Source organism: Mesoplodon mirus (assembly GCF_964341445.2).
Source record: "Mesoplodon mirus genome assembly, chromosome: 5".
Classification (NCBI taxonomy): domain Eukaryota; kingdom Metazoa; phylum Chordata; class Mammalia; order Artiodactyla; family Ziphiidae; genus Mesoplodon; species Mesoplodon mirus.
Genome location: NC_138980.1, coordinates 127781495 through 127805809, shown reverse-complemented (window position 1 = coordinate 127805809; position 24315 = coordinate 127781495). Strand labels below are relative to the sequence as shown.

Genomic DNA, 24315 nt, shown 5'->3' with positions numbered 1-24315 from the left:
TGAGTGGATTTATGTCTCCCAGTCTTCATCTGGATAAATCCAAATCATTGAGAATAAAGTCTTAAAAGTACTAGAAAACCCCTGGGTGAATTTTTCTTACATAATTTCAGAATGGCAAAGGACTTTCTAAATATAACACAGGACTCATAAACCATAAATGAAAAAAGTTAAATTTAACTACATAAAAAATATTCCCCATGGCAAAATCTACAATACATAGAGTCAAAAAAAAAGCCAAAATGAGAAAAAATATTTGTAAATCATATTAAGAGAAAAAAAGCAAAGTTCCCTAATGTATAAAAAATAGACATGGATCAATAAGAAAAACACTAACCATCCAATAAAAAAAATGGGCAAAGGATATAAGCAGACAGCTCACAGAAGATGAAATGCAGATCACCCTTAAACGTATGAAAAAGATGGTCCATCTCACTTATGATAAGAGAAAAAATTTTAAATCCATTCATAAAAACTGAGAACAAAATGTAACAAAGGAACCTATTTATATATGGAGTTAGTGGCATAATATATAAAAAGGAATTAACTCAAGTGACTTTAAAACTGCATCCCTGTGGGATATATCTAATAACAAAGAAAATTGCAAAAAAAAATTCCTAAATTGCTTTCAGTAATCCTATTGATATCAGTAGCATTTTTATTGCTATTCTGTTATTCTAAGAGGGTTGTATACGAATTGTAAAATAAAACGAAAAATGACCATTTTGGTGTTTTTGGCAACTGGTTATTTTGGTTCTCTAGTGTGACACATTCTAAGAACAAAAGTAATTGCAAAAATTTTAAACTACTTTTAGTAATCATTGTTGGCAAAAATATTTTGACCTGAGACTCCTGTGAGTATAATTTTTTTGTTTTTTGTTTTTTTGCAGCACGCGGGCCTCTCACTGTTGTGGCCTCTCCCGTTGCAGAGCACAGGCTCCAGACGCGAGGCTCAGTGGCTGTGGGCCCAGCCGCTCGGCGGCATGTGGGATCTTCCCGGACCGGGGCACGGACCCGTGTCCCCTGCATCGGCAGGCGGACTCTCAACCACTGCGCCACCAGGGAAGCCCCTGTGAGTATAATTTGTATATATTTTCAGATAAAGAAAATGAGAAATTATCTGCTCTTCTAATTCTTTCACCCTTGGTGACTTTGAGAACTGGAATTCTTGGCATAAGACAAAGGAAATACGTTGTAAAATTGAAGGGTAAGCAAAATCTCTGCAGTCCTGATCCTGAATAGGCAATTTCAGTATGAACTCTTATTATCTTGAAAAAAAATTCACTTTCTATTTCTGTCCACTGAAAATATCTACAAACAATGACTAAGATAGTAGCAACAAGTCACTCCTAGTATTCAGACTATGATCTCTAAATACAATTTCCTTCTTAAGGAACTAGGGTTCCTTAGAGAAATGGCTAATTCCATGTTCTGAGGCCAGGTATATTCAATGTGAGCTGGGAATATCTTAGCATATCACTGCCCAAAGATTGAAAAATTAAAATATCAATAAGAAAAATGACTTAAGTTATATTCTTAATGATACAAAAAATTATTAATCACCTTTGGAGGGATGTTATGGAATTCATTATTTTCAAAATTAGTAAATAAAGAGAATCATGTGTTTATCTTTCCCTTCCTGCGTAAGTGTACCTCAGGCTAACCAAGTGACAGGGTGATATTTCTCCGAACAGAAGTCTCCCAGCTGTCAAATGAAGAAAGAATAATAAAATTAGAATATTATTATATTCCAACCTTTAATGAAATAAAGGATCTAGGTAATGATCATCAATGGCTGCCAAGCCCTCAGGACAAGGTCAGCCAGTCTTTATGTGCTTCCTGATGGAAGAACACAGTATCACCCAAGAAGTATAATTGTAAAAAAATATCAAACCTGAATGTGATCAAGCCTTTAGATTTAACTATCAAAATACAGATAATTCAGGAGATGGAAGAACATGTTAAGTAACACAACAGAGATGCAATCAGCAAAACTCAGACTGTGAAATTCTGCAGAACAAATGTCCCTACTATTCCACAAGCAGTTTCAAAGGAAAAAAAAGGGTAGGAACACATAAAGAGACTTAAAACATATCAATCAATCGAAATATATGGATCTCATTTGGATCTTGATTTAAATAAGCAAACTGTAAAAATCATTTGATTGGGGATAATGGGTACATGGAAGTTTCTTATACTATTCTCTTTCCTTTTATATATGTTTGAAATTTTCCATAGTAAAATGTTTAACAATAGCAGAAACAACTAACCCTTACTGAGTGCTTATTACATATACGGCACTATTTTAAGCACTTTACATATTTAAACTGTCCCCTTGTCTGTGAGGTGGGCACTCATCTCTACCATGCAAATGAGGAAACCAAGGCATAGAGTGGTTAAGCATCTTGCCCAAGGTCACACAGCTAATAAACTATGGTGCTGGGACTTGAAAGCAGGCAGTCTGACTCCAGAACCCAATTTCTAACCTGTACACTACTACCTCTCATGATGATGGTAGCTTGGACCAGGATGGGGACAGTGGAAAGAAGTAGAAGGATTGAAAAGATACTTAGGAGGTCAAATTGACCCGACTCCATGCTAAATTGTACATGGGGCTGAGAGTCAGGAAGGAGTCCAAGATGCCTGTGAGGTTTCTGCTTGATCACAGGATAGGTGGTGATACCGTTCACTGAAACAGGAAAAGTGAGAGAGGATCAGGTTTGGAGGGCAAAGATAATTTGGGTTTGGAGCATGTTGAGCCTGAGGGGCCTTTGGGACACCCAGGTAATGTCAAGTGGCAGCAGGTAACACAGGTACTCTTTTTTTTTTTTTTTGCGGTACGCGGGCCTCTCACTGTTGTGGCCTCTCCCGTTGCAGAGCACAGCCTCTGGACATGCAGGCCCAGCGGCCATGGCTCACGGGCCCAGCTGCTCCGCGGCACGTGGGATCTTCCCGGACTGGGGCACGACCCCGTGTCCCCTGCATCAGCAGGCGGACTCTCAACCACTGCGCCACCAGGGAAGCCCATTTTTTTTTTTTTTTTTTTGCACAGGTACTCTTATATGTTAGTTTTCCCCTTCTTCCTTAGGACTGTATCTTTTTGTCCTGAGATGGGGATGGGAGCAACTACTTTTCTAGTTTGTAGTGTCACTTAGTATTCAGTTCTTGTTTCAGAGGTGTTGGTAGTTGTGCCCAACGTGATGTCACCTACACATTTTGTAAGGGTGCTTTTACTTCATTATCTGAGAAACTTGGTCAAAACAGGTCTATTCATCAATAGAGTGCTTACTATATTCTGATCACTGTATTAGGCATTTACATTTATATCATTTACTCTTCTCTTACATAGTTACTCACACAGTTGTAAATATATTCTGCCCAGTATATAGATGAAGAGACTGAAGATAAGAATAAGTCACTTTCCCAAAGTTACAAAGTTTTACAGTGGCAGTCAGCATCTCTGGTCTGTGTTCTTCCATTTTGTCTCTTTCTCAAAGTGTGGGTCATGACTTAGGTGGTTCATGGTCATGGCATTTAATTGCACGAGCTCATACAGTAAGAAGGCTCTTCTGTTGTTTATTTTCGTCCAACCTTCTGTTATGACAACAGAGAATGACTCTGATGCTACTATGTCTTCAATACCTCTCTAACACTTGCTATCTCTGTTTTTAACTTAGGGTACACCTCAGGGTCAGAGTCTTCAGCAAATAACAACAGTGTATAGCAGGAATTTTATCATTTACTTATTTTCATTATGTTTATTCTTAAGGATACATCCTAATTATAGTAATATTAGTGTTTCCATCTATACAGCAATAAAGAATTTCATTTAAAATAAATTTAAGTAAAAGAAATAGAGCTAATGAAAACTATTACATAAATAGAAGTAATGGCGGTTCAGAGAAATGGAAGACAATCACTAGCTGACGCTAATTCCAAAGCCTGAAATTGGAAAACAGTGCTCCTCACCATATCTCCTCCCCCCATTATGGGCTTTGGTGCTGGCCTCATCTCTCTAACAGCAATTGAATGCCTTCTCTTGACCAAAATGTGATCTGTTACCATCTCACTTGGAAACTCTTTGTCACTGCTCACTGGTGAGTGCAGCTCACCAGTAAGATTGTCACAGACCCCAAGTGCTGTGGGCCAGATGGTATCTTTAGTCCCCATTGATCAGACTGGCATTTAGGATGGGGCCAGGACCATGTCAGGGTTTCAGGAAGGAGCTAAGAGCAAAGAGTACATTACCAATAAGTCAGGGTGGTTAACAGCTAAGACCATGGGCTATTTTGGAAGTCTTAGTATATCCAGGTGATTTTTTTTTAATATGCGTTCTAGTATTAAAACTACATTGACTACTCTAGTTTCCATCCATTCCTCTTTCCTAAGCCTCTTATCCCCCAGTCTTTTATGATAGTACTGTGTTTGCACGTTTTGTTCCTTCTTCACCACCACCACCCCCTTCCTGGGACAGAAGCTATATTCAGTATATTCAGTATGTTTGTGAGAAATGGTGTAGATAGGCTGCCTTTAAACAACATTTTTATGAGTTATTCTAAACATAGACAAAGACAATATAAATTCCCAATGCTACATGTATTTTAAAAGACATCATTGTCACATGAAATAATTTTTCTTGTGTGTTCCCCAAGGAACCGAAAAGTATATTATAGTCACTATAATCCTGCTGGGTAGAGACAGTATCTTCTTTTTATTCTTTGTTATGCCTGATATCTGTTCAGCATATTATTAAGAAAAATCTGTATCTGGAATAATGCATCTGCATTCTTTTCATTTCCCACGAGCACCACAAAGCCAGTACTTTTTCATCAGTGGCTCCTGCAGAGTAAGGTCCAAAGCCTGAACAATGGTAAGCTTAGGTTTTGCATTTTTGATGTATTCTTTACAGTGAAGGTGGTGAATACTGGTAAATATGTCTTCCTGAATTCACATCAAAGAAGAGACAGGTTCCATCTTCCCGGGCGGGGTACCCTCAGCCCCAGGTCCGCTGTGCTAACACAGCTCCTGAGAACCTGGCTTCAACGCAGACAGGACACAAGGCAGAGACCTGACTTGTGCACCTCGGACAAGGTAAAATATCCCGACTCTGAAAACGGAAACCCATCCCATTCTCCTGCACCAGCGGGGTGAGGGTTTGCAGCGGGCGGTGGGTGTGGCGTGGGGTGTCGGTTGGGAGTGTTTTCCCCCCCTTAGAGTCCTCCTGCCCCTTGACTCGCGGCCCTGCCCTGACCATTGTCCGCACATCTCGTCCCTCCAGCTTCCGGGCCGCGGGCGAGATGATTTGCTGCAGATGACATCAGCTCTGGGCCAACGGCTGGAAGAGCGGAGGCAGCCACCCCGTGAGGATGTGCCGGGTGGTCCTTTCCTCCTCCTCTTCCTCCTCCTCCCCGCTTCCCTGCCTAGTCTCCATATAAAAGAGGCACCGCCTCCCCGCCCTCTCTCACTCCCCACTCCTCTCCGCCGCGCGCTCTAGGAGAGGGCGGAGGGGGAGGCGGCGCGCAGCGCCAGGAGGAGGGGAGACGCAGGGGGCGGAGCGGAGACTGCACCTTCGGAGATAATCCTTTCTCCTGCCGCAGAGGACAGGAGCGGCCGGAGCGCGGCACTTCGCCGAGGCATAGCAAGCCGGCAGGATGGCGACCGTGGTGGTGGAAGCCACCGAGCCTGAGCCGTCCGGCAGCATCGCCAGCCCGGCGGCGACCACCTCGCCCAGCCTGTCGCATCGCTTCCTCGACAGCAAGTTCTACCTGCTGGTGGTCGTCGGCGAGATTGTGACCGAGGAGCACCTGCGACGCGCCATCGGCAACATCGAACTCGGTAAGAGGCCCTGCGCCCCGAGGGGGCGCGTTTGGGGAGACGCGCAAACGCGACCCCACCCAGGGCGCGACGGCCACCTTTCTCCTCCGGCACGCCCCGCGCCCATGTCTTTCCCCGCTACTTCCCGCACTCGGTCCAGACTCTTTTTTTCTGAGCTCATTTCGGAGAATAATTCGAATTATCAGATTTGAGACGCAGTGGGAGAGCCTCTCCTAATCTTGACGGATCCGTTAACAGGCTGGGTCGGCAGATCCCAGCTGGCTACCGCCTCTCCCGCTAAATGAGATGCAGGTGTCAAAGGGGCAGAGGCCACAATAAAGCCGCAACCGCAGGAAACCAAAGGTGGGGGGGGGCGCTGATGCGACCACTCCTTTCAGCCCCCCTCTCACCCCCGCAAAATGCTGGGATTGCCCCTCGCCGGCAGACCCCAGGCTGAAGTACCATGTGCCAGGGCTCGCGTGGGAATCATTCCCACCACAAACACCTCAGCCCCCGAGAAGTGCCTTTGCTGGCTTAAAACCTCCCCATCTTTTCTTTCCTTGGAATGACTAGGCTAGTCCTAGGGCCACGCCCGCTCCCCCCCACCCCCCGGGATGCGGAGATGGAGAACCGCCTGCGCCTCCTTCCCAGACGGCGCCTGCCTCGCTACCGCCCCTGGGGCCTTGGTTGCAGCTTTTAGCAAGGACAATGGGACCCCCAAGTTGTGGGGTGGGGCTTCTTCTTTTAAAAGTCTCGGCCTCGGGAGTGACGGCTCAGGGAGGGGGACGGCGGGAGGCCCGCGGGTAGGGCCGGCGCCTCGCCCGGTGCGCGCACTACGGGCGCGCCCTGCAGAGGCCGAATAGCGGTTTGCCGGGAACCCTGGGCGGGGCCGTGAGGGTCCGGCGGGCGCAGCCTCGGGCGCGCGGACCGACCCGCCCCGCAGCCCCACCCGGGCTGCCGCAGTGCCCCCGCCCGCCGCACCTGCCCCCCGCACTGCGGCGCCCCCAGTGGGCGCGGCTGGCCGGGAGTGCGCTCCGCCAGGGCTTGCGGGTGCTACGTGCCCCCACCTCTCTCCAGCCCGGCTTTGTTGCGCTCGAAGTCCCCGGGTAGGCAGTCTGTCCTCTGCCTTTCCCTTTACCCCCGGCGTCCCAGACCTCCCCTCGCCCTGACAGAGGTCGCTACTCCCTTCCCCAGGCCCAGCCCGCGCTCTATTCTCTCGGGGTGGTGCTGAAGCGGTTCTGCCCGGAGACACCGGCTGGTGGGCGTGGTGCAGTCCGCACTGCGGTCTCTACGGCAGCCCGAGGCGGACAAAGGGCGTTCACGCAGCCCTCGTTCCCCGCGCCCGCCCCGCAACCATAAATTTAAGAAGAGAGAAAAACCTTGTTTTAGATGGAAAAAAATAAACGCTAGTCGTCTGCCTCTGCATTTGGAAACGGTCGCCTATCCCCAGAACAAAAGGCTGCAGGGTGGGGGCTGGAGTTGCAGACCTGGTTCTTTTGTTTAACTTTAAAAGCATTGATGTTCCCTTTCAGATTAAAAAAAAAAAAAAAAGAAAGAAAGAAAAAAGAAAAGAAAGTGAGCAACAAGCAGTCTTGTTATTTTCTTCGGGAAACAATATTTAAGAATAGGATATGTCAATAGTGAAATGCCTCATTTGAGCATCTCAATAACGCTTCATTTTCAAACTACAGCCCTTTAATCTGATCTGTACTAATTTAGTTTATTTGCACATTTTCTCCTTGGAAGATTTCACATGTACTGATTTTGGGTGTGGCTACTGTATGAATCAATGACTTTGTATTTTTTTAAAAATATTATTTGTCAGCACCTTTGCTGGGAAGCAATAATACATCAGGAAGTGTTTTTCTATCTATAAAAGGTTCATAACCACCCGATGCAGTGCGAGGAGAGGGACCACCATCCCCATTTTGGAGATGGGGGGGGGCCCAGAGAGGCAGAAAGGATAAAGGGACCAGCTCAAGGTGACACCACTCATAAGTGACAGAGGTGCCAACACTGCAGCATCACTGGTTTTCTGGCCCTGTCATGATGTTAGTGCAGGACAAGCTAACATCAGGGAGATCAAACAGCAATTTTCAGAGCTTGCCTTTATACAAAGGCAATAGTCATCCACTTGTGGGCAGCGCCCCATGCAGGGAGGTGGTTCAGCAATCACCTTCCATGTAATTAATTCCTGCTTTGTTACTCTGCTGATATCCTTTTAGTGCCCCGTTTCTCAGGTGGTTTAGTCAAGCTGCTTCTGTTTGAGGATAAACTAGAGGCATTCAAGTATCGCTGTGAAGTGCTCTCTACTGTGTTTCACACTGCTAGCACTTAGTGATAATATTCAGATTTGTCTTCCTGTCTTAAAAAAATTTTTTTATTGATATATTTTATAGAGAGGAAAAGGCACAAATCATAAATGAGGAGCTTGGTGCATTTTCACAAAACGACATACCTGTATGATCCTGATGAAGAAGCAGACATTACTGGAATCCCAGAAGCCCCCTCAGGTTTCCTTTTCAGTCAGCATGCCTTCCTGATTTTTTTTTTTTTGCGGTACACGGGCCTCTCACTGTTGTGGCCTCTCCCGTTGCGGAGCACAGGCTCCGGACTCGCAGGCTCAGCGGCCATGGCTCACGGGCCCAGCTGCTCCGCGGCATGTGGGATCTTCCCGGACCGGGGCACGAACCCGTGTCCCCTGCATCGGCAGGCGGATTCTCAACCACTGTGCCACCAGGGAAGCCCGTCTTCCTGATTTTTAATTCCCTGATTCAGTCAGGTTTTTGCAGGTACCTCTGAAATGGCAGTATTGATCCCATTAAGAATCGACCAAGTGAGTGAGCAGAGCCATTTCCTAACGCACAGTAACAGATGCTGCTTTTCCTCTGGAGATCACTCTCTTGGGTCCAGGGGTCTCAGATGCAGATCAAGCTGCAAGGCCTTCCAGTGCTAAGTGAAAATACTGCTCCCGTAGCTTTTCCGACAGTCTAAGATGACTTAGCAACAGGGCAGGCTGGCTGTTTCCCTGTGCCGGATTCGCTGCCGCCTCAGCTTTCAGGTCCCAGCTGGACCTCCTCCAGAGGTCACTCTGATACCACGGCTGTAGTTGCTGGTGCCCATGGACCCCGTTGTGTGAAGCAAGATAGAGATGCTCCAGGGGGTTCGGCTCTGATAGTGCGCTGCAGACTGGGAAAGCCGTTCATCATCTGTTCCTCTTGCTTCCCATTTCCCCTCTTGTCTTAACAAAGGCTCTGTGGGTTTGGAGACCCTGGTGACTTGGATTTTTGCCATTTGATGACTTAGGGCTCTTTGGGAAGTCCAGCAAATAGATCTGTAGGAAGATGGTGGTAATGCAGTAAATCAACAGGCCTGAAACACCCCAGCATGGATGCTTAGTAAATTCTTCATGAAACCCGGTGTTACTGAACCAAACTCGGGTCTGCTCACCCTTGCACAGTAAAGCCAATCTACTGACACCAGGTTGTGGTGAAGGAAAGTGCAGCTTTATTGTAAGGTGCCAATACAAGGAGAATGGGTAGTTTGTGCTCAAAACCCTGAACTCCCCGCAGGGTTTCAGCGAAGCGTTTTGTTTGTTTGTTTGTTTGTTTTGTGGTACGCGGGCTTCTCACTGTTGCGGCCTCTCCCATTGCGGAGCACAGGCTCTGGGCGCGCAGGCTCAGCGGCCATGGCTCACGGGCCCAGCCGCGGATGCGGGATCTTCCCAGACCGGGGCACAAACCCGTATCCCTTGCATCGGCAGGCGGACTCTCAACCACTGCACCACCAGGGAAGCCCACAGCGAAGCATTTTTAAAGGCAAGGTGAGGGAGGGCGTCCCAGGGTTTGTGATTAGCTCGTGCACAATTCTCTGGTTGATTAATGATTAGGTAACAAGGCGGTAATGGGCACTATGTGCTCATGGTCATCAAGTAGTTAATTTCTTCCATTTGGTGGTGGTTTTAGCATCTGAAAAACAAGTCAGGAAGTAATGCATCAGATACTAATATCTAGGTACTTCAGAGAGGAGCTAAAGCAGAGGATATAGGGGAAGGGTCTGTCCCAGGAAGGCCCCATAGGGTCCTGCTTGGTTACACAAGGAAGAGAGACCATCATTCATTTCTTCAGCTGTATTCAAAATGCATAATGTAGGGTCTGGTCATTTCTTCTCAAATTTGAAACAATAGACTTTCCTCAGACTGGTCTAGCTTTAGTTAGTTAGTTATGCAGGACTCAATGCCAAACCATTGTTGCTCCACCAACCGCTCTTTGGCACCTCTGTTGCCCCCTTCCTAATTAGTCCCCAAGAAGGACTTAACAGTCATGCCTATTTTTAGCAGAGCCTCCACTCCTCCTGTTTATTTTAGGACATGGACTACATATATCCATGCTTTGCAAAACTAATTCTAGAGCCTTGTGAAAAGTTTTCTTTGCTTTATTTTATTTTTTTAAAAGAAACTAGAACATATAAAGAATGCTAAGTGTCCGTTTGATGTTTTCAATTACTGTTCAAGAGTGTAACTTTCCTCTAGTTAACATTGGGAATCAGCAGGATTTGTTCATAATAAGATAGATGTGTGTAACATCTAATGTCCTGGATTTTTAGATGTAAGTTTCGCTAACTATAGTGTTTCTGATGTCATTTATTGAATGTTTTTAGTCTAAGATGGTTAAGAGAATTAAGAACCCAGGAAAGATTTGGGGTTTCATTTCCATTTTGTTTCAACAGGAAAACAACAACAACATGGTGGGAATTAAAAGACATGTTGGGGACTGTTAAATTTATTATATTCATCTTCATACGTTTCAAAGTCAAAAGGCAGATGCCTTTCTGCTTGCACTGCTTAATTGGTATTACCTACTAAGGGTTCTTTGATCCATGCTGAAATATAAGCCAGACACTAAACTTAAGGTCATTAAATTGATGAGTCATTATTAATCTTCTCTAAAGGCTTACTTTTTAAATAAGTTCTAACTTTTAGGCCAATAAATAAATTATTATAATCACTTCTTTTGCTTGCTTCTAATGTGAAATGCTAGCCAAGACCTAAATTATTTATCATCAATGCTTTGAAATGATGAACTCTGTAAGATACTGTCTGCATTACGCATAACATATAAATTATGAACGTCAAATTGTTGGCTTAAAACAAAAGGAAAAAAGCAAATTGAAGGTTAGGTCAAGGGAAAAAATAGGAAAACTTTTCTCTAGGAAAGAAAACCTTATGGAATTTAGCATTTCCTTTGTTTTAATTGTTTCTTTATGATTCAAATCTGACTTCAGATCACGTTTTAGCATAGTTTTGAAAATAGAATCTTATGGTTATAGTTTAGTAATAATTTAGGAACTTGGGCAAAAAATATTCAAAGTCTGTTTCTGAGAGGGAGCAACTAAAGCTCATGGAAGAAAACCAGCTTGTTTAAATAGCAGTCAGATAGAATCCGTGTACCATTTCAGCACACAATGCGTGGTCATTTCTTTCTGCTTTCTTCAATCTATTGTTTATTTCAGGATATAGATTTTCGCCTTTAAATGAGAGGTGTTTTTAAAAAATTGTTGATTTTATTAAATAATCCTGCAAAATGCTTGCATGATCAGTGAACTTGGCAAGATCTAACCTATGTAAAATAAGGCGACCTGGTTCTTCCTTATCGTTCACCCTGACTTGTCCTGTGATACCCACCCCCCAACAATACACACACACACACACACACACACACCCCTTTTTCTTTTCTCCTTTTTTCATCTGTCAACTTCATGTGCACTTTAGCCTCCCCTTTGTGCACTGCCACCCCTGGAATCAGAGAACTGAGATGGAAATCCATGATCCTTTGTTCCCGCCTGGTCATCAGGCTATACACGGACAGTGATGGTACTCGCTTCCAGGGCAGGAAGACAGTGCCAGGTTAGGTAGGGGTGTTCTCAGGATGCCTAGCCATAGGCCAGCTGCCCATGGGTGACAGATGTTCTCTGGGCCCAGTTTAAAAAGTGGAGGTTGATCTCCTCCAACTGGTGGGGTTGTTTTGTCCCCACCTGGGTAAGCCTGTAAGGGCACAGTCATGATAGAGTTTGCTGGAGAAGCAAAGGCCCAGGGAAGAGCTTGACCTGGCGTGGACGGGGCGATAGTCAGAAAAAGGGCCAGGAAACTCCATGGCTTTTCTACTGCCCACTGGAAACCAGGATGACCTGCTTCTGAAAGCCTCTTCAGACCTTCTTTACCAGCACCCCACTATCCCCTCCAAACATGAACTCAGGGAGGGGACTATGTGAGAAGAGCCAAAGAAGACATTTTTTTGTCCTGTGAGCTTTAGAGGGGCCACTGCTGGCTTCCTCTTAGGCACAAAGGAGCGATATATAAACTGACTAAATGCAATATGAATCTTCATTGAGAAGTAGTATTTCCCTTTACTAACATTATCCAGTAGAAGGTACAAGGTAATTACACAGTATTTTCATTCTAAAATTGGTATAGAAAGTGGCTTGGTTCCAAAATTTTCCTTTCCAACTAAAATTACTAGTAAATCCATTGTAACCTTTATAAGTGGTAGTAGTGATGATGCATCGTTAAGATGTAATTTGGCTGGAAATTGCTCCCTTGAAAAGAGAATCCTGAATTTTTAATTTCACTGGGAGTATAAGTTACATTATCAGCTGTTTGCTAATGTAACTTAAAAATTACTAAATGGTTTTTCTACTGTTTCATACTTTTTCCATTGCTGAATTACAAATCATAGAACCAGGAGTTTATGAAATAAAAAGCAAATGTTTAACTGCATGTGTGATGACATTGAAGTTAATTGAAGCCAAGGGAAAAATGGCAAACAACAATCTAAGAACAAGTCTATGTATAACTCTAGATGAAGCCATTCAAATAATGTAGCAATTTAGACATTTCTTAGAACAAAGGCAGAAAAATTATACGGATTTAATTTTAATACATATGTTCATTATTAACTTTATTGACCCTACTTGACAAGCCTGAAGACAAAGTGGAGCTCAGACCTGGAGCACAGATAATCCAGTCAACAATTTCCAATTAAGCAGCTCAGACAGGAGCTCGATGATTTTCCATGCTAGCCGAATACATAGTATATATACGTGGAAGTAAAATATTCTAATGAATTCAGGCCTCTTGGCCTGTCAAGCTTTCTGTGAAACAAACAAACAAAAAAACCCATTTATCATTTCTGCACGAAAAAGAGCCGCAAAATCACAACATGCCTTTCTTGTTAAAATTTAAATACTCCATTAGCACAAATGCAAACTGAGGCTGTTAATGTTTCCAGGGAGACCCATAAAATTCTCCCTTGTAATTTAGCCTCTTTAGGAATGTTAACTCTTGCACGCCTGAATTCTTCCCAAAGATTGTGTGAGAAATTTCTGCCTCTATGTAGTAGATGTACTACTATTTGAAAATATTTCTCATATTCATAAAGGTGTTTGGTGTATCATCTGAAGATATTTTAGATGTGTAGTCAACTCAGTTTCCAGAATCTTTGTAGTGTGTGTGTGTGTGTGTGTGTGTGTGTGTGTGTGTGTGTGTGTATGTGTATCTACCTTCATTCTTTGCAAGACAGGAAAACTGAACAAGATTTAAATGGGGGTAAATGCACGTATGCCTTAAGGATTTAAGAGGTGTGTTTAAATAACACACTGCCATTTATACTTCCAAGTCTGTATGCATGACTAATGACCAGCAAAAATGATTAAATGACCAAGTGTTTATTTAGAGATAGTTCACCTGTGTGGTACCCCTAGACGTTCAAGTTTTAGTAGATAGGAAATAATGATAGTTGTTCCAGAGGTTTGTTTCCGGCAATTGAGGATGCTCCATGCCGGGGTACAATCAAGGATACTACCTACATAATGGCTCTACCATGAGCCGTCTATTTGGGAAGATATAAAAATACATGAAAAACAAACACACACTCCCAGTTCTGTGGTTCCCCAATTTTGCCTGGCCTGCTCCCCAGGACTCCGACCTCTGCTGTACCCTTTAGCCATCTCTCTTGGAAGGTCAGGAGAGGAAGCAGGAAGAGATGAGGGAGGTGGGGCATCAGCACTCCTTACCCTCGTATTCCCCTCACCCCAGCGTCCAGTCTTGTGAACGGAAGCCTGAACTTCTGTGGGAATAGACAGTTCATGGCCCTCAACTCTGTAGAAGTTTTATACAGTATAAAAAGTTGCCACATTTCTTTGCCTCTGGATAAGAAAATTCAGGACAACTAACAATTGTGAATGAAAGAGCTGTCTGCCAAGCTAGTCAGGTAAATGCCTGGGAGGACAGAGAGGTCACGTCTTTTAAGATTGAGATCCAGCTTTCTTAGCAAAGATCACACAAATTTTGATTGATATCTAGGGGTTGAGAAATCAAGGCCAAAAATGGGAGGGGTAAAGAAAAGTAACCAGATACACAAAATACATATGCACACTGCAAAAACCTTTAAAAACAGAGCCCTGGACTTGAATGCCAGCCTCCATATCTCTGCTTCCCCACCCTCATTCTACATTTTCTAGCCACGTACAAGTGGACCATGGGAAAGCTAGCAATTGTCTGGTAGCCCCCTAACTGCTACAGGCTCACCATCTTCCTGTCCTTTCTACTCCCACCCTGGAGTAAAGCCTGTCATTTTCCTAATAACTGTTTTCCTTTACTCTTCCAGAAGAGCTGCATTTACATTTTATGAGGGGCAGGAGTTCAGTCCACACTGCTAGTTATCCTTCCCCTGTGGCCTGGTGGAGAGACTTCCCCGGCCCTCCCATTTTGTGGGCATCCACTGCTGGTCACCACGCTCTTCAGGAAAGGAGTTTCCACATCCTTCCTTAGAGCTTGAGAAATGCTACCGTGATGTTTTCCAAACCACTTCGAAATGAGTAACTGGAGATTTGTCATCTGTCTTCCTTTCCTTCCTTAGGAATCCGATCATGGGACACAAACCTGATCGAATGCAACCTGGATCAAGAACTGAAACTTTTTGTATCCCGACACTCTGCAAGATTCTCTCCTGAAGTTCCAGGTGAGGCTTAGTTCAGTATTAGTCAACCTAGAATTTGAAAGGACGAGAAACAGGCCATTGGCTGGAAAGCTTTGCCTGGGACATGGAAAAGATTTCCTCTTATTGCTAAAGGATTCTTTGTGTTTGTTATTATCAACTAGGTTAGCAAGAAGCCATATTTTAGGAAAGTCAACTAACTCTTAAGTTGTCACTGTGTGGATTTCCATTTTGTGGAGTCTTAAAAGTTTTTAAGTTCTAGGGTAAATTAAAAAATTTTTTTTCATATTTATCTCACTGTACTCTGATCTTAAGGGTTTGTAAACTATTTAAATGTTAATTTTACTCACATGAAGTTATGAATACAAATTGGATGCTCCCAGAATTTCATAACTTCCCTTCCCTCTCAAGAAAATGAAATATCTGCTTTTCTGCATTTTCTATCTGAATGAAATATACATGATCATTTTCGTCATTGCATTATCACCTACTTTTCTTAGTGTGGGTAAAAGAGTCTGAAATTCCAAACTACTGTCAAAATAGGCTTTCTTTCAGAGATGAAAAAGAATACTACAGAATAATTAAAGGTAAGGACACAAACATTGGTCATTTATGAAGATGCTGCCGCTAACTAGCCACTTCACTGGGGATGTAGTCTACCTGTGCCTCTAGGCCTGGGGATGTAGGCAGACTCGCCCACCTTGTCTTCCTCATGTGAGCTGTGACCCATACTTCTCCCACTTAGTCACATTTGAGGATTATGAACAGAGTTACTTGCCCATAAAGACTCTAAACCTGGGGTGTGTTTCTCAAAGCTCTGCCGTTGATCTATCACATACTGTTTTGCATTTTATTTCTTAAATATCACCTAAATTTTATGTAAAAGAGAGAACACCCTTTTCCGTTTACATGATTTTGTTGTATGATTGCAAATTTTGTTGGCGTTGATAAAAAAACCAGCAAGGAGGTTCAGCCTTTTTGACTGATTACATCATTGTACATACTTGTACATAGCCTTGTACATACTGAGATTGGAAATCACTTACAGAATGTCAGTGCCTTCATGCATCACACTTGGCTGCAGCAGTATGCCCATGAGACTGGGATAGTTCTTCTCTTTGAGTTTGCTATTAGAATAAAATCCCTTACTTTTCAGTTATCAAATGAATTGTAGCCTTCAAGCATGGAGTTGAGTAAATGTGTTAAGAAAAACTTAGCAAGAGCTGGTTCATTAAAAGTTAAACTTGCTGTAAAGCCATGTGAAAATTAGCTCTGTAACTTTGCGTCGAGACAAAAAGAATGATCCAGAGACTATCAGACAGCGCATGATTTGCTGAAGTAAAGGTACGGTATATGGTTGTTTCTCTCGTTGTTATGTTGTATTTTTATGTCTTGCACATTTCTGTGACTTTTAAATTCATCTCATGAAAAGAAAAATAAGGGAAGTACCCTTTTCCAACAAGTATGTTTCAAAATGTAAAATTCAAGCTTTTATCCTTTCTCTGTAGGTTGTTCTGGCTTTCTTACTATGACTGTTTTTTTTTTTTTTTTTGGTAAATGAATCCTGTGATTTGCATTGTGTTCATTCATACTTGTATTTGACTTTATAGAACGACAGTATATTGTGAAATGAAAGGCTGCAAGAATTGCGAAAGAATTAACCATTTCTGAACCAGGGACCTAGTATTACTCTTGTGGACTAAGGAAGGTCAGGTCCCCCCACAAACCACTACCATGGGCTCATGTAGCCCATTCTCCCTTCTTTTCCTGCTGTTACCCACAGTAAAGATTGGTCACCGACCTAGTTGTAGCAATGCTGTGCTAGGCTCTGTGTCTAGAGATTGGCGCCTGGACACACAGCACCCTCCCATCCTTGCCAGCTCCAGGAAGAGGTTATGAGCTTCCTTCTCCAGCCTAAGAGTGCAGCTATGCAGGGCTGGGCCTCTGCTCCGAGAACCGAGCATCCAGAATGCAGCCATGGGGGTGAGGCCCTGTGTGGGAAGCATTCAGAGTGGGGTGAAGGTTTCTAACCAAGACTACAACAGAGGATAAAAGCACACGTCAGGGCCTCCCTGGTGGCGCAGTGGTTGAGAGTCCGCCTGCCGATGCAGGGGACACGGGTTCGTGCCCTGGTCCAGGAAGATCCCACATGCCGTGGAGCAGCTGGGCCCGTGAGCCATGGCCGCTGAGTCTGCGCGTCCGGAGCCTGTGCTCCGCAACGGGAGAGGCCACAACAGTGAGAGCCCTGCATACCGCAAAAAAAAAAAAAAAAAAAAAAAAAAAAAAAAAAAAAAAGCACACGTCAGATTCAGTTCAGGTAAGTCAGTGTGTTTTAGAGAGAAGAGATGTTACGTTAGAGGATGAGGATGCCAAATTGGGGTCAGGGGAGATCGTAGGGTGATCACTGGATTGGACGCAAAGAAGCCTTTAGCTTTTCCTGGACAAACTGAAGGGTTTTACGGGAAAATTTGAGATCTGTTTTTTAAGTGGCTCCAAATCTAGTGTGTCTTCCCCACTCACTGATAGTCTTTAGAAGCTAACGCAGGTACCTCAGGCCCCTAAAATGGAGTCAGCTGAACCTCTGCATTTAGAGTTTCAAGAGTCTGAGCTAACTTAGAGGCAAGGAACAAGATGAAGGTTGAATCCTCTAAAAAAATAAAACTGTTCCTTCAGCCAATTAAAAAATACCTAAATAGCACCTAGTGTGCCAGGCCCTGTGGGGTGGTGAAGGTGAACACACAGTGATGAACAAAAAAACACAGTCACTGCTTTGCTTACTCTCGTCTTCTTGTGAGAAGAGCAGGCATTTAACAATCATATACGGACTAGCATAAACTCTAGCACCCTGCATCAAATCCAGACAGTTTTTGTTTTGTTTTGCTTAGGCTGGCACAGTTTTAATAAAATATTCATTGTCCTCCCTGATGACACAAGTATAGTGTCAGAATCTGTAGAGATTTGGTCCAGGACTCCTGTGGATACCAAATCCGATGAATGCTCAAGTCCCTTATATGAAATGGCATGATGTTTACGTATAACCTACGCACATCCTCTCATACACTTTAAATCATCTCTAGATTACTTATAATACGATGTATAATACCTAAAAGCCATGTAAATAGTTGCCAGCCTGTGGCAAAGTCAAATTTTGCTTCTTGGAACTTTCTGGAATTAAAAAAAAGTATTTTCAACCCTTGGTTGGTTGGATCTACAGATGTGGGGCCCGCAGATACGGAGGGCCAGCTGTAGGTGAGGAGCTAGGGTTGCCCATATATCTGTTTTGCATTCATGCTACTATACCCCTGTTGCTATTTTTAAGAATTGGAGAGTCCTTATTTTATTTATTTATTTATTTATTTATTTTTGGTACGCGGGCCTCTCACTGCTGTGGCCTCTCCCGTTGTGGAGCACAGGCTCCGGACGCGCAGGCTCAGCGGCCATGGCTCACGGACCCAGCTGCTCTGCGGCATGTGGGATCTTCCCGGACCGGGGCACGAACCCGTGTCCCCTGCATTGGCAGGCAGACTCTCAACCACTGCGCCACCAGGGAAACCCTGGAGAGTCCTTATAAAAGACTGGTGATAGCCTCAAATGCAGCTAATAGCTCACGCGAGCAGCACAACCAGATTTGTCAGATGTGTTCCCTTGTACTAGTTTACATCTTGTACTAGTTTTTAAATATGGTTTTGAGATTCAGTTGGCCTATTTCTTCAGGATTGCAGGTCTGATTGAATAGCTTAGTCATCTTGAACAAATATACTTTGAGCGGGAAGCTGGAATATGTTGCTTTCTCTGCAAAGGTGGAAGTCATCTACTATGAATAATGAGGTGATGGGTCCTCCAGTTCCCCAGAATGTGAGCTCTGGGATCACCAAGTGCCGTCCAAGTCTGGCATACTCTAATTCTTGGAATAGTCAGTCATATAGGGTCATCTTACTTGCTCAAACCTGTTGCAGCATTGACTTCCTCAATATTCTTCAGCAGATGTCTCTGTTCCCAGGGAAGGTCTCTGCTGATTAGCCCTGGTGTAACACCACTCCTGGCCACATCTAAGCAGGGTTCAAGTGAGACCAGTTATCTTGAGAGAAAAGGTTATCTATTCTTTCAAGAACACCCCCCAGTCTTTTCACTCATGTCAAAATTCAACAGTTAAGTCTTTTCAAAGTAGAGGAACAGTCATATATTTCCTTATATGTACAAATTCAAATACTATCATAAAATTTTTGTTTATATATTACAGTATGTTTTTTGTACCTTAATTGTGTTGGATGAGAATCATTTTGATAAATCTTACCATGAGAGTGGAGTTAGGTTTACCATGCTGAATGGAATTTATTTCACTCTCCATTCCTGTTTGCTTCTTTCCCTAACTTAACTTTAGATCTGTCTGCCCCTAACAGTAGAGAGGACTATCTCCTAAGGTTATAGAAAGTGTCCCATGATTGCCTGTGTTAGACAAACATCATTTCAAAACAACAAACAAATACAGAGCATTCCTAGGACAAGGGACACCAGAATGAACATTAATTTCAGTCCTTTTTCCATCATTTTGCTACTTCTGCCTAGAAAAATAATTCAACATTTTTGTTAACCCAAATCCTCACCAGCAACAGAGCGTGATGCAGATTCTGGATCCTAGCTCTAAAAGTTATTTGCTGTGGGATCTCTGACAAGTTACTTAACCATTCTAAGCCTCAGTTTTGTTGTTTGTAAAACAGAGATGATCACTGCTACCTCACAGAGTTTTCATGAGGATCAAATGAATTAATTTGTTTAAAGATCTTGAAACAGTGCTTATCACATGGGAAAACAATAAACGTAAGCTAGTAGTAAAATTGTGGCCCTTGTTGAAAATCTATCAGATTTGTATATTTGGTGATTATTATTATCTAGGGGAAATAGTGGCTTTAGATATTGGCTGGCTTCCTTTTTGTCATAATTAAAAAGTTGGTATGAAAGGTGTTTCTCAGAGAAGCAATTGCCATCGACATTATCAGAAGGCACAGAGTTGCTGGTTATGTGCAGGAGACAGCAACATCCTTTGGCTGAGTTTAGGAAGGTCCTTTGGGTGTGAGAGTGAAATGGAGGTGATGCGTTAAGGTGCTGCCATAGCAGGACCGTAGGGCAGGGTTGGAGACCATGTGCAAAGTGGTCCTGTTGCTGCCTCTCTGAGGATGCTGAGGTGGGTGAGGTTGCTAGCCTGCTCTCTCGCTGTGATGATCTGTCCACAGGTGACGTCTTCCGATCCCTCCTAGCCCCCTCGGTTCTCTCTTCTTTTCTCTTCAAACAAGTGACTATAGACTTTTCCAGTTTTTAAGAAACTGAGATTTCTTATGGCTTATTTTCTTAGTCAACTGAATAAATAGTAGTAAGACTTCAGTATATTTACATTTTGTCACTCGTTTTATAACTCCTAGATCGCATTCACAAAAAAGCTTCATGGGGTGTGATTGACTTTGTAATGTGTATATGGGTGGTTCTGTTTAAGAATCCATGCCTTTTCTCTGGGAGGTAAATAAACCACAGATTTGTGTTGAGCGACTGCTAAAAATATCTTGCCTCAAGATTGGTTTTTGACTGAGAATTAAAATCAAGCCCTTTGAATTTAAGTCGTGAGAATCCCTTTGACGTTGAAGAGTCAAGGATTTACAACATTTGCTGGTAGGATGATAAGAAAATACTAAAATGCTCTTAGAAAAGGTCTAAGAATGTTTGTAGTCATCTTCTTTCTCTGTCTAGACTTGTACGTTTAGTCTGTCGTTGTACAGAATTATAGCCTAATTGTGTGTGCCTAGAATACATCAACCCCTCTATAACAGCCAGTAATGAATGTGTTTTCAGCCCTGCTCCCAGCCTTTAAAAGATAAAGCACACAAATACACGTTCACTTGCATTCGAGAGGCTGACTCGACCCTCAGGGATCCTGTGACTTCCGAGGGAAAGCAGATGCGTTATCCTCCTGTTCTCTCTCTCACGTGCACACGCACAGGTACAGGCACTTGCTCACATGCCCACCAGGCTCATCTTTTCTCACTGCATCATCATATGAGGCAGGAATCCTGGTCTTAGAAGAAAATGGCAAATAAAGAGCCTTAGTTTTGTTGAAGTAACCAGACCTCTGTTTAACATCCATTGAGGTCAATGCCGCCCGCCTGGGAAGGGGACTCCCATTTTAATGCAAATCACTCGCCTTTCTCCACTCGCCCCCTGCCCTCAGCCTTCCCAGCCCCTCCAGCTTCATGCTCCACCCAAGTGCTCCCATTCACACGCTGCCCCAAACTGCCTGCTTGCCCCCCGAGCCCCCGCCCCGTCCGCATTCCTTTGAAACAGTGAGAGGTCCAGACTTTCCGAGGAGAAGATCCAGAATTTGGTAGTGTATGCAATACAGGCGTTAATTCCTGTGAGGTTTGCAGTTTGTTCAGCTTTGAAATTTGGCGATCCTTTACATCCATAGATCCTTACAGCGCATGTGATAGTTTTTCTTTTTCTGGTGCAAGTGTGGCCAGAGGAATAAAATGGTGTTTCATTGCCCTGTGCAGGTACCTTCATTCCCCAGGGTTGTTAATGACGGCTCATTCAGACCACCCTAGAAATACCTATTCATCTCACTTTTTTTTTCAGAGTCAGAAGGATGCTTTACTCTGCCTGCTGTAATGGCTCTCAAGCAGTTCCTAATGGGCACTGCGGAACCACTCAACATAGGCAAGCATAGGCAGGAAGGTAGCAGAAAATTGGCTGCCTGGGCCCAGTAGCCATTTTGGGGACTGTCAGTAACCCCGCCATTAAATCTCACTCGGTGCATCCCAGAACAGCTGCTACCGTCGCCCACCAAGGACAGCATCTTACGCTGAATGTCAGTGCTTTTGTCTTCATTTCCAGACACCAAAGAGAGCCCATGGTTTTTGCTAGATTTGTTGCTGGGGTGGGTGTGTATTTGTTTGTTTTTAAAGCACACCACACAGCAACCAGCAAGTACAGTCCCTTTACTTTTTACTGCCTGCTTTTTTTTTTTTTTTGTAGGATGTTTTGTTCAGCATCTATGAATGCTGGAAATGATGGTGGAAGATGAGAAATAAAGCATAAGCTAGTAGATTTCTTTTAAAAAAGTCAAGTAATATTTCTGAGTGTTTAGGAATAAGCAAGGAATTTGTAAAGGGGTCTATGGAAGAATCAGGTATCCCCACTGCTTATAAGTTAGTTGGGAAAATATGTCATTCACAGCTTTAAAAGACACTAACAAAGAGTGTTTCCTTAATTTAAAAACCATGTGTGTGAGAGAGACAGACACAGGAGGAGGGCGTGGGGGTGGATTTAGTCAAATTCCTAAAGAAGACAAGGGGTGAGAAATGGACATCATAACAAGCATTGCATTTTGATTGTTCAACCACAGATTGAGTCACAGTGACAGAGGTTACCCAGGTACCAGCACCCCGCCCCAGCCTCAACCCAAGCCTAATTAAACGCTACCCAGGCAACCATCAAGTATCTCCAAACATCATACTCCAGGGCTTACGCCTTTTGTTTTCTCCGCCGTGGTCTATGGGTAATTTCTATTGCATGTGAAGTCAGATTTCCTTGGTCCTAGAGAAATGTGAGAAAGTGAGAAGTGCCCCTGGGGACGTGCACTTAAAAGTGGGCCACGGGGACTGGAGAAATTAACATAAACACACGACAAAAATAATGTTGTTTTAATAAACTTTTCTAACCCATGTCGAAGACTTGCCTACAGTCAGGACTAGAGAGGTGACTGCTTGCAGAAAATGCAATACGAGAGTCTACATATGATTTAAAAATAAAATTATCTAATTAAAAATGAGCATTAAAAGCCTGGGGAAAGTGGCGTTCTATGAGATGTGGCTCCTTTCCGCAGTTAGAGCATCGCTCATTTTAAAGACGCAACTGAATTGCCTCTAAAAATTGCCTTATGGAGTTAATTACCTGAGGGTTTGAGATAAAATATGAACATCCCTAGGACTGCCTTGATTTGGAAAGCCCTCTAAACCTGCCCTTTGCTGGCCCTTTCCTTCCTGATCAAACTGATTTTCATTGGAGGCTGTGAGTAAGTGAGGCACAGTGGAGCATTTTGGACCAAATTCATAGATTCCCTGTTTGCATCTCACGTGGATAGTCTGGGGAAGGGACTGCTGCTCCCCTGAGGGAGCACCGCATTTTGGTGCACCTTGTCCCTGGGATGCTGCTCCATATAGATGTTGCTTTTTGGTTCCGGAAATGTCAGTCGGTGGAAATGTCACATTTGGGGAAGCTAACTTGATAGCCATAAAACTCAAGACGGAATAAATTCTGCATCTCAGGCTGACGACACTCTCTTGGTACAGAGCTCCTCAGCCATTTTGGGCAGTTGTTTTCTGCATTCTAAATTCTCATGTGGAAGTGTAGAACCGTGTAAAGAAAAAGACCAGTGAAATAGGCATGAAGACTGATTGATGGAACTCCTTCCCTTTAATGTTAGTGTGCATCCAAGACAGAGACAGAGAGAGAGAGAGAGAGAGAGAGAGAGAGAGATGGAGGGAGGGAGGGATACCTTATCATATTGGGAAAGGAGATAATCTTTCCACATTATGTCTTTTGAGAAGGTGTCCTAGTATCAGCCAGTCATTAAATATTTAGCTCCTGGGAGTTGTTTACAATTGAGCGTGAAAATAAGATAACTAACAGAACAAGTCGGGGTATAATAATGTGTCAAATAAGAACTTTGCAGGAGAGAATCCTTCTGTAAATTTTTTTGTTCAAGCTATTTTAAAAAATATACAGGCATAAAAATATGCACTAAAATCTTATTATCTATACAAATTGAGGCATAAATACAACAGATCCAATGTACTGGATTCCCTGTGTGATCAAGAAATTTGGATTCATACTGAATTAATTATCCCCTAGTTTGGAGCTACATTGTAAGCCCTTTAATTTAATTATGAAAAGATTGAAAGTTTTAGGATTCCTTCCCCGCTCTCTCCTCCCCTTCCCCCCAAAAAAGAGCATGTGAGAACATAACTGCTGAACTGAATGTAGAGGCTTGATTTCAAAATTGTCTTCATCTTTGAGTGCTGGAAAATTATCCATTGGCAGACTCTGAAGACACTTGGGAGAGAGATTGTGGCAGTGAAAGGTTTTATGGAAATAAATCTGAAGTAATCGGTTCACTGCCCCGAGGCTAGAAGGGACACTTCGGAGAGAGCAGGGAGAGAGCAGGGAGGGGACACGTCTGTTGTGAGCTGCTTCCCAGGACCGCCCCCCTCCAGAGAGTCCTCGAAGCCTGACCTAATCAGCAGCTCTGGGCCACACCTGAAATTACTGTCGCCCACGTAGCCCCCTGAAAAGTTGCTATGAGGCCTTTCCCCTTCTTGTAAAACAAAGGGCTGGACTAGATTGAGGTATCCCAAGCTTTGTTCTGCCAACTTAGTTCTGTAAAATATTAATAGATAGTCAGTGGGGAAGAATGCCATGGTGAAATAAATCTGGGAACTGTGGCATACTAGATCTTATGTTTTGA

At 43.5% G+C, this 24315-nt stretch overlaps 1 protein-coding gene across 4 annotated transcripts in view; it reads left to right on the top strand.

Moving 5' to 3' along the window:
* Positions 1–5350: 5350 nt before the first annotated feature.
* Positions 5351–24315, top strand: part of MAP1B (microtubule associated protein 1B) — a 96191-nt gene continuing 77226 nt past the window's right edge. For all 4 annotated transcript variants that reach the window (XR_014293994.1, XR_014293995.1, XM_082620463.1 and 1 more), the window contains exons 1-2: positions 5351–5832; positions 14727–14828. Coding sequence is in view for 2 of the 4 variants with exons in the window: in XM_082620463.1 (XP_082476589.1) it covers positions 5649–5832; positions 14727–14828 (286 nt within the window). In the remaining 2 variants the exon portion in view is untranslated. The remainder of the gene's footprint in view (positions 5833–14726; positions 14829–24315) is intronic.